At 42.6% G+C, this 10,865-nt stretch overlaps 1 protein-coding gene across 2 annotated transcripts in view; it reads left to right on the forward strand.

Annotated features, from left to right (window-relative positions):
• tbxa2r (thromboxane A2 receptor) overlaps window positions 1-9,813 on the forward strand; it is a 43,861-nt gene extending 34,048 nt beyond the window's left edge. For both annotated transcript variants that reach the window (XM_059991069.1, XM_059991068.1), the window contains exon 3: window positions 6,726-9,813. In XM_059991069.1, the coding sequence (XP_059847052.1) occupies window positions 6,726-6,977 (252 nt within the window). In that variant the 3' untranslated portion in view covers window positions 6,978-9,813. The remainder of the gene's footprint in view (window positions 1-6,725) is intronic.
• The last annotated feature ends 1,052 nt before the right edge of the window (window positions 9,814-10,865 follow it).

The following is a 10,865-nucleotide window of genomic DNA, read 5'->3' on the forward strand; positions in this document are numbered from 1 at the left end:
CTGTAATTTACAGTGAGGTAGTGTTTATGGGTTCAATGTCCATTCAAAAATCCGATGGCAGAGGGGAAGAATCATTCCTGAATCATTGGGTGTGTGCCTTCAGGCTGCTAGACCTCCTCCTTTTCCTGATGGTAGCAGTGAGAAGAGGGCATGTCCTGGGTAATGGGGTCCTTAATGATGGATGACGCCTTTTTGAGACATTGTTCCTTGAAGATAGGAACATAGAAAACCTACTGCACAATACAGGCCCTTCGGCCCACAAAGCTGTGCTGAATATGGCCTTACCTTAGAAATTACCTACGGTTACCCATAGCCTTCCTTATCCATGAGGGATTGGTTCCGGGACCTCCTGTGGATACCAAAAAATGCGGATGCTCAAGTCCCTTATATAAAATGGCATAGTATTTGCATATAACCTATGCACATCTTTTCATATACTTTAAATCATCTCGAGATTACTTATAATACCTAATACAATGTAAATGTTATGTAAATAGTTGTTATACTGTAATGTTTACGGAATATTGACAAGAAAAAAAAACTGTTCATGTTCCTCTTGCTCGCGACACGCAGCGAACAAATGAGACGTGAGGTGAACAATGAACAAACAACGAGTAAAACTTGTAATGCCTGTACAGTAGTTGTTACACTGTCTTGTTTAGGGAATAAGGACGCTTTGGAGGAGGCTCAATAATACCAAAGTCAGGAACTGTGGAGGTTGAGGGTGAGGATCTTCAAGCACTGAACGTCGAGGCTTCAGAATTACAGAATTGCAGCTCCTCTGGGAATGCTGCTGCAGCCTCACCATTAGCCACTGCCAATTCTCTGGTGATTTTTATGTTCCTGAGGCTGTAGTGCCTTTCAGAGCCAGCCAGCCAGCCATACCTTACTAGCCTTAAACTCTTTTCTCTCACTCTCATCAACCCCATCACAGTAGTGCTGATAGAGATTAAGAGCTTTTTCACGTATAATTTGGCCATCAACAGGGATATGCTTCTGTGACATGTCCTCTAGCCACACACTTAATGTTTTCTCAGTCTTCGCAAGCACTTTATCACGAACCGGAGAGACCATTTTTGCTGTTGTAGGGGCAGCACTAACACTTCCACGAATTTCGGCTTCTTTCTGCTTTATTGTGCGAATGCTCGATCCATTCTTACCGACCTCACGGCCCACTTCGGAATGCGACATGCCACTGTTCAAAAGATCTAATATTTCTACTTTCTCGGCGAGGGATAGCACTTTACGCTCCCTCTTAGCCTTTAAGGAGTTGCTTTGACCACCTAATTGTTTTTTAGGAGCCACTTTTTCACAAGAACAAAGTAGCGAACAATGCTCGAACGAGTGCTGGAAGAGCACTTCGGGTTTTCTCGATTCGCGGTGGTTGAATTCGCGCATACGGAACTCGCAGATAAGGAGGGCCAACTGTATTTTCCTAAGCTCCATGTACCTATCCAGGAGTCTCTTAAAAGACCCTATTGTATCCACCTCCACCACTGTCACCAGCAGCCCATTCCACGCACTCAGCACTCTCTGCGTAAAAAAAACTTAACCCTGACATCTCCTCTGTACCTACTTCCCAGCACCTTAAAACTATGCCCTCTTGTGCTAGCCATTTCAGCCCTGGGAAAAAGCCTCTGACCATCCACACAATCAATGCCTCAAGATGTCCTGGATACTACAGAGGCTAGTGCCCATGATGGAGCTGACTAAGTTTACAACTCTCTGCACCTTATTTTGATCCTATTACTAACTGCCCCTCCCACCGCCCCAGTGATGCAGCTAGTTAGTATGCTCTGCATGGTACATCTGTAGAAATTTGCGAGCGTCTTTGGTGACATACCGAATCTCCTCAAACTCCTAATAAGTATAGTTGCTATCTTACCTTTTTTGTAGCTGTATCAGAACTTTGATATTGACACCCAGAAACTTGAAATTGCTCACCTTTTCCACTTCATCCATTGAAGTGCCACACAATTATATTGTCAGCTTGGCTGAACAGTAAAAAAAATAGCCCAGAAATTCACACCATTATACATATATAGGCAAATGGATTGGGTTTGTAGGTTGTGGGCTTGCTTTGTTGATGCCAGAAGTGTACTGGCAAGTTGCCCAGCACAATACTTGTCTATTTAATTTGACATCAATGACACACTTCACTGTATGTTTTGATGTTTCGACATATCTGTGCAGGCTGATGGAAAGTCAACATCTCGGGTTGAGAACCGGCAATAGAGGAGGAATTATTGTTAGGAGTTGGTATGTTCTCCCAGTGACCATGATGGTTTCCTCTGGGCACTGTGGTTTCCTCCTAAACTCCCAAGACATGTAGGTTGGTAGTTGCATGGATGTAATTGGGCAGTGTGGGCTCGTTGGATGGGAAGGGCTCGTTGCTGTGCTTTATCTCACCTGTTATGGTGCGTCTCCGGCAACAATGAATATAGAATTGAGACAGGTTTTTTTTTATATAAACAAATAAACTATTCATTAAACTCTGCTCAACAAAAAAAGGAATGAAAAGTAAACAAATGACTAACTTAACAGGAAGTTAACTGCTATACGGTAACTCGAACAGTTCTTAAAGCGATAAATGCGAACACAGTTCTTGGGAAAGTGGTAAATGCGAAAGTCCAAATGATTTATGTAGTCAATTAGGAGAGACTTCCCTGAAGTAACAAATTCTTCGACGACGTGATATTACTGCTGATCCCAGCCGAAATATGCCTTGCCCGAAAGACTCACGATGAAGGAAATAAAAACAGCTTAAAGGAACTGACCTCTTCCTTGACGAATAACACTGCACCAACCCTTTCTGCTCTTACAGCAGGGGTTATCTCAGATGCAGGTTACTATTTCCTGAATGAAGATCCAATAAGGTCGATCCTGTATTAAACCACCGACGACACCAACTTTACTCAATCCTTCAGGTTTCCGTGCTTCGTTAAATGCTTCACTCTCCAACTGAATTGCAAAGGAAGAAAACCAAAACTGGCAGTGTTTGGCAAAACTGCTGGCAATAGCCTTTGAGACTTAAGATAGAAAGTAAAACAACACTTTAAAACAAAACTGCATCGTGAGATGAATACATGGCATAACGGAGTAACTGACGACTCAAATGATGTCTCAACACAAAAAACTCCTGCGTCAGAGCAAGGCTTTCCAGTTTTATACCCGTTGAGAACAGGTCATCACGTGACCTCCCACTGGCGGGAAAATTATATCATGTGACCTCACACTGGCAGGAAATTACATCACCCCACCATCACAAGATCATTACATCATGCTCACCAGATACTCAATTACATCATGGTCATAAGACAGTCACAATACCCATGGGGTATATAACACACCTTCCAACAACCCAAACAGCCCAACCAGCTGAAGCAGTTGAGTTGCTCACCTATGACTGGAATTTGTTAAATATTATCACATGTACTGAGATACAGTGAAAAGCTTGTCATGCACGCTGTTCAAGACAACGGATGAAGTCTTGGGCGATATCTAATTTTCATCAAAATTTGTGCTAATTTTGGTTGTTGTTGACCTCAAGCAAAAAGAACCAATGCTGAAACTCTGCAAAATAACAAAACAACTGTGAATTGGTTTCAAACCCAGTTCACAGCTCTCTCAGCTGTATACTTGGAAGGTTCAAACAGCTCTTGATAATCTTCCCTGATAATGAAGAACTGTGACCAGAAGCTCTGACTAAGCTGGACCATTAATGTTGTCTGTAATCACTCCTAAATTGCTTTTTATAAATGCACTATTTATTTTTGGTGAGACTATTTTCATTTGTTTGGAAGAGAAATTGCCAACGAGATGTTAAGCTGAAGCCTCGTCTGAAGAAATAATGGATGTATAGTTATCCACAAACAATAAAGCAAAAGACAGTAGAATTCAGAAAGTTCAGATCATCACACAGTGCATTGAGGTAGAACAAGGTAAAGCAATAACCATGCAGCATAAAGTAACAGCTACAGAGAAAGTACAGTGCAGGAAAGCAATAATGTGCAAGATCATAACAAGATAGACTGTGAGGACAAGAGTTCATATGATTTTATTAAGAATGATTTAATACTCTTAATTCATCTTGTATGGGGGGGGGGCGGGCTAGTGCACGATATTGAAATAAGCTGCAGAGAGTTATAAACTTAGTCATCTCCATCATGGGAACTAGTCTCCGTAGTATCCAGGACGTCCTCATGGAACAATGCTTCAAAATGGTGACATCCATTATTAAGAACCCTCATCACCCAGGTCCTGCCTTTTTCTCATTGCTACCATCAGGAAGGAAGTTCAGAAGCCTAAAGGCAAACAGGCCACCCACCTGAACTTAATCACCAGAGAAGAATGGCACTTGTAAGAGAGGCTACTGTGACGCCAATAGTCACTCTGAGTGAGCTGCAGAAGTCATTGGCTGCAACCAGAGATGAAGTTCAAGCCTCCACAATTTCTAAAGCCTTTCACAAAAAGGGTATTTATGGACAAGTGACAAGGAAGAACCCCTGGCTTTAACAAAAAAGCAGCATATCCTTGCCCATAAAGACTTTGCAAAGCATCACCTAGAAGATATGATAAAGACGTGGAAGAAGGTATTGTGGTCATTTGAGACTAAAGTGGAAGTTTTTGGCTTCAACACTAAGAGGTACATGTGATGTAAATCTAATACTGTGCAACAGTCAGGTAACACCATCCCCACCGTAAAGTATGGTGGGGACAGCATCATGCTGTAGGGATACTTTTCAGCAGCAGGGACTGGAAATCTAGTCAAGATTATTGGGAAGATGAATGCTCTAAATATTGAGAGATCCTGAATAAAAACCTGCTAGCCTCTGCAAGAAAGCTTAAACTGGGGTGATAACTTATGGCCTTATGGTTTTTTTTATGGGCATTCACAGTAGGTACTGGGGAGAAAGTTAATCTTTCAACAGGAGAACGACCCAAAGCACACTGCCAGAGCAACCATGGAGTGGCTTCAAATTAAGAAAATTAATGTCCTTAAGTGGCCCAGTCAGAGTCCCGACCTTAACCCGATCAAACATCTCTGGCAAGACTTTCGTTTGCTCTCCACTGCCACACCCCAATTAACCTGGCAAAGCTTCAGCAATTTTGCAAGGAGGAATGGGCACATCTTGCTCCATCACATTGTGGAAAGCTGATAGAGACTTATCCAAAAAGACGACTGCTGTAATAGCTGAGAGAGCTGGTTCAACAAAGTACAGGGGGAATGAGTACTTTTGTACTGCTGATCTTTCAGTTTTTGAATTTTTAGTTTTTCATGCTTGCCAATTTCCCTGCTTTTTGGGCTCTACTGTATTATAATACTTATGTGAACAAAGGGTTGGGTGCTGAATTTACAAGGCACTGTAAGGTGAAAGGGGAAATGTTTACATAAGATATAGGAGCAAAATTAGGCCATTTGGCCCATCAAGCCTGTTCTGCTATTCAATCATAGCTGATTTATTATCCCTCTCAACTCCATTCTCCTGCCTTCTCTCTATAACCTTTGACACCCTAACTAACCAAGAACCCATCAACCTCCATTTTAAATACACCTATTGACTTGGTCTGGCTAAAGAAATTCCTCCTCCACTCTGTTCTAAAGTGACGTCCTTCTATTTTGAGACTGTGCCCTCTGGTCCTAGACTTAGTCAAGGCGATGTGTGGGGCAAGTAATTTTATACAGACAGTAGTGGGTGCCTTGCAGGTTGTGGTGGAAGCCAGTACGATAATGGCACCTAGGAGACTGTTAGACTGACTCATGATAATGAATGTGGTCACATGACTGTTAGACTGACTCATGATAATGAATGTGGTCACATGACCGTTAGACTGACTCATGATAATGAATGTGGTCACATGACTGTTAGACTGACTCATGATAATGAATGTGGTCACATGACTGTTAGATGGACTCATGATAATGAATGTGGTCACATGACTGTTAGATGGACACATGAATGGAGGGGTAGGGAACAAGTGAAGACAGAAGAGATTTAATTTAATTTAACGCCGTGTTTGGGGTGGATACAGTGGACTGAGAGACCTCTTTCTGTGCTGTGCTGTTCTGTTCCATGTTGCGTGTAAAAATAAAGGCTAGAAAATCTATCACACCTAAGCAAGGTTGCACAGTAGCGTAGCGGTTAGCATTGTATCTTAGAGTGGCAGCTATAAGTTCGGGGTTCGATTCCCTCTGTCTATAAGGAGTTTGTACATTCACCCTGCAACCATATGGGTTTCCTCCGGGCACCCTGGTTTCCTTTCACATTCCAAAGATACACGGGTCAGTGTCAGTAAGTCGTGGGCATGCTATGTTGACGCCAGGAGCATGTGACACTTGTGGGCTGGCCCCCCAGCACATCTCTGACTGTGTTGGTAGTTGGCCCAAAGCAAAGTATTTCACCGTATGTTTCTGTGCTTCGATTTACAGTACATGTGGCAAATGCAGTCTTTAGGTTTACATACTACAACTCTGAAAGAGGCCCTTCAGCCCATCAATTCAATGCTGGAATGATTCCCCGCTTTCCAAGCGAACAGAATGAGCCAAACTCTACTTGACTCAGCCCGCTGTCTGAGCTCATCGCAATCCTGACTCCCAAGCTTACTAGCCTCTTTATTCCACTGGCCCAGACACGATGGGCTGAACAACCTCTTTCTGATTGATCATTGTACCCTTAATTCTGTGTCTGTTTGAAATAATACCTCCTGTCTCTTGATTCCCACAGATACTTATCTTCAGAAAGACCCTGGTGGATTTGCCAGATAACGAACAACTGAAAAAAACCCTCGTCATTTGCATCCGAATTGCCACATGGAACCAAATCCTCGATCCTTGGGTCTACATATTGTTCCGAAGATCAGTTTTGAAAAAGTTCAACTCAAGTTTACGGTCCAGACCTTCGATATCCTCATTGTACCCCTCTATAAATGCATCGTATAGCAGAAGATTTACACAGGGCTCAGTAACGATCTCTTAGTACATAGTTCAGACTGAATTCCACTGACTTTGACCAAACTAGGCTTAGTTGTAAATAATGTATTTTATGTTGTATTAAAGCTTGCTTCTTTGTAGTATATGTAATATTGGTTGTAGACAATAATTGTTTCTTTAAGACCATCATTTCTGTAAGAACTGCGTCATGTGACCAACTGCTCAGAGGGTTACAGCATTATATATAAAACATAGAAGAGTACAGCACCAGAACAGTCCCTTCGGCCGGCAATGTTGTGCTATATTAAGTACACCCAAAATCTAATCCCTTGTACCTACACAATGTCCTTATCCCTCTATCATCCTTACATCCATGTTCCTACCTAAACATTTCTTAAAAGCCTCTAATGGATTTGCCTCTGCCCCCCTACCAGGCAGCGCATTCCAGGCATCCACTACTCTCCAAGTAAAAAATTTACCCCTCACATCCCCTTTGAACTCAGCCCCTCTCACCTTCAATACCTGGGAAATTTCAACCCTGGGAAACAGATACCCACAGCTGGCCGTAGGGAGTTTATACGTTCTCCCTGTGCTTGTGTGGGTCTCCTCCAGGTGCTTCAGTTTCCTCCCACAGTCCAAAGACGTACCGGTTGGTAGGTCAATTGGTCATTGTAAATGGTTCCATTATTAGGCCAAAGTTAAGTCGGGCGTTACAGGGCATTGTGGTTTGAAGGGCCGGAAGGATGTTGATAAATAAATAATCTCTGACCACTCTGTCTGTGCCTCACATAATCTTGTAAACCTCCATCAGGTCAACCCTCAGCCTCCAGCGCTCTGAGAAAACAAGCCAAGTTTATCCAGCCTCTAGTGATAGTGCATGCTGATATGGGGTGTCTTGAGGCAGTTGGGTTCTTGATAAACAAAACATAGCTTATTTTGACCACCTTGTGTCGTAACTGTACACCATGATGGAGCTGATTGGACAAACACATTAACCATCTATGTTTTATCAACCATTGTTAAAAGTATGGAGTGACCTGGTGTCCTGCATAAAAACACATGGGCTTTTGACTGTAGAATTGATCTTGAATACATTAAAAGTGCTGTATTTAAATTCAGTTAACGTTGGGTTAATTTTACGCAAAGGAAACATGGTATAATTTGCTGTCGGCCGTTCAGTCTTGGTCTGAGGCAAAGATGAACAGTGACAGCAATGCTCACAAAACGCTGGAGGAACTCAGCAGGCTAGACAGCATCAATGGAAAGGAGTAAACAGTCGACATTTCGGATCAAGACCCTTCATCAGGACCACCAGCATCTACAGATTTTTTCATGTTTGTGATGAACAGTGAAAGCTCATTAAAAATGTTGGACAGCATGACTTCGGTTTTGCGGCACATCAAAGTAATTGGAAGAAGAAAAATTGCCATTAAAGCAAATACTTTGTCAAGAGGAACGCACACAAAAAGCTGGAGGAACTGAGCATCTATCGAAATGTCAATATTTCAGGCCAAGATCTTTCAACAGCACTGGAAAGGAAGGAAGAAGATGCCAAAATAAGAAGGTGAGGGAAGGGGAAGGAAGACAAGCTAGAAGGTGATAGGCGGAGCCAGGAGAGGGGAGATGAAGTAAGAAGCTGGAAGGTGATAGGTAGAAAAGGGTAAAGGGCTGAAGAAGAAGGAATCTGATAGGATAGGAGAGTGGACCATGGGAGAAAGGGAAGAAGGAGGATCTAAGGGAGAAGAGGTAAGAGGCCAGAGTGGGGAGTAGGAGAAGAGAGAAGGGGGATGGGAAAATTACCAGAAGTTCAAGGAAACAATGTTCATACCATCAAGTTAGAGGCTACAAAAAAACTGAGGTGCAAAAGGACTTAGGACTTCTTGTGCAGGATTCCCTAAAGGTTAATTTGCAGGTTGAGTCTGTGGTAAGAAAGGCAAATGTGATGTTAACATTCATTTCAAGGGGAGTAGAATATAAAAGCAAGGATGTAACGTTAAGTTTTTATAAAACAATGGTGAGGCCTCACATGGAGTATTGTGAGCAGTTTTGGGCCCCTTAGAAAGGATGTGCTGCCACTGGAGGGGCTTCAAAGGAGGTTCACAAAAATGATTCCAAGATTTAATGGCTTGTCATATGAAGTGTGTTTGATGGCGCTGGGCCTGTATTCAGAAGAATGAGGGGTGACCTCATTGAAACCTATGGAATGGTGAAAGGACTTGATAGAGTGGATGGAGAGGGATCTTTCCTATGATGGGAAAGTCTAAGAACAGAGGACTCAGTCTCAGAACAGAGCAGCATCCATTTAGAATGGAGCTGAGAAGGAATTTCTTTTCCCAGTGATTGGTAAAACTGTGGAATTCTTTGCCACAAGCAACTGTGGAGGCTAAGTCTGTTTGTCTGTCTGTCCATCTATTTATCTATCTATCTATCTATATCTATATATATATATATATATGTATAGGCAAAGGTTGATAGATTTCTGATTGGTCAGGGCATGAAGGGATACAGGGAGAAGGCAGAAGATTGGGGCTGAGAGGAAAATTGGATCAGCCATGACTGAATGGTGGAGCAGGCTCGATGGGCCAAATGGCCTAATTCTGATCCTGTATCTTATGGTCTTTGTCAAAAAAAATTGGCAGATAAAAGTGAATTCAGTATATGAAAACTTAATTATTTGTTGCAGTAACTATATTTATGGAAATAAGCCAAAAATGATGTGGAAGTTCCAAGATTCTTGTATTGATGATGTGTTTGGCTCTTCCTCAAGCTTTTAGACTGCATTTGATTTAATTTTGAATATTTCACTCACTACTATTCATGGTCATATTGCAAAATCACTTAGTTTCCATTTGAGTGTAACTACTGCCAGACCAAAAATACACTTTGTGCTCTCAGTGTCTCTGGAGTTGATTTTAACTTGCCAAACTCAGATTGATGTGGTGCATATTATTCCAGTGTGGTTTTTTTAAACTTGCTGTGCTTTTTTTGTGCTGGTTTCGAGCTTGTGCCACTTGGATATGGGGCCAGAACCAAATCAAATCAAATCAATTTCAAGTTTAATTATCACTCAACCATACATGAATGAATACAGCCGAATGAAACAGCATCTTTCCGGGGCCAAGGAGTAAACACGCCATATTCAAAATAGCAAGAAAATTAACATAGTCACATGAAAAGCACACGTATATAGCCCATGACCCTGATGGTACTGTTCTTGGTAGTTCTTGGCCACTGCCATCTAACCTGTCATTCCCTCGATCAAACACTTGAGGGCAGCACCAGTGGGAGAGGCAAGCCTCCAACAGAGCTAGCTTCAATTAGTCCATGGCTTCAGGAAAAGAGGGCTCTATCTACGTGCTCTATAGGAATTGCCAGTCAGCCTTGGTACATATTCCGCACTCCAGAGTAACACACAGAAAGTACTGGAGGAAATCAGCTGGTCAGGCAGCATCTCAGGAGGGGAATAAACTGTCAATATTTCAGGCCAAGAACCTTCATCAGGACTGGAAAGGAATGGGACAGAAGCCAGAATAAGAAGGGGCAGAGGAGGGTAGATGGGTGGGAGAGGGGAGATGAAGTGAGAAGCTGGCAGGTGATTGGTGGAAAAGATAAAGGGCTGAAGAAGAAGGAAGCTGATAGGAGAGGAGAGTGAGAAGGAGGATCTGGAATCGGGGAGGCGATAGGCAGGTGAGGAGAAGAGAAGAGGTAAGGGGTAACTGAGGAGGAATAGAAGAAGATGGAAGGAGGAGGTGGAAAAATTACCAGAGTTGGACAAATCGATGTTCATGCCATCAGTTTGGAGTGAGATCCCTCACTCCAGAGTTTTTCTTGTCCAGTCACTGTCTTACCTCCTGGCCCCCAGGTTGACTTGAAATTGTACTTTGGTGGGCAGCTCCCCAGTCCTACTTCACCGCACCTTCTCCCCTGAAACAGG

The sequence above is a fragment of the Hypanus sabinus genome, chromosome 16, assembly GCF_030144855.1.
Source record: "Hypanus sabinus isolate sHypSab1 chromosome 16, sHypSab1.hap1, whole genome shotgun sequence".
Classification (NCBI taxonomy): Eukaryota; Metazoa; Chordata; class Chondrichthyes; order Myliobatiformes; family Dasyatidae; genus Hypanus; species Hypanus sabinus.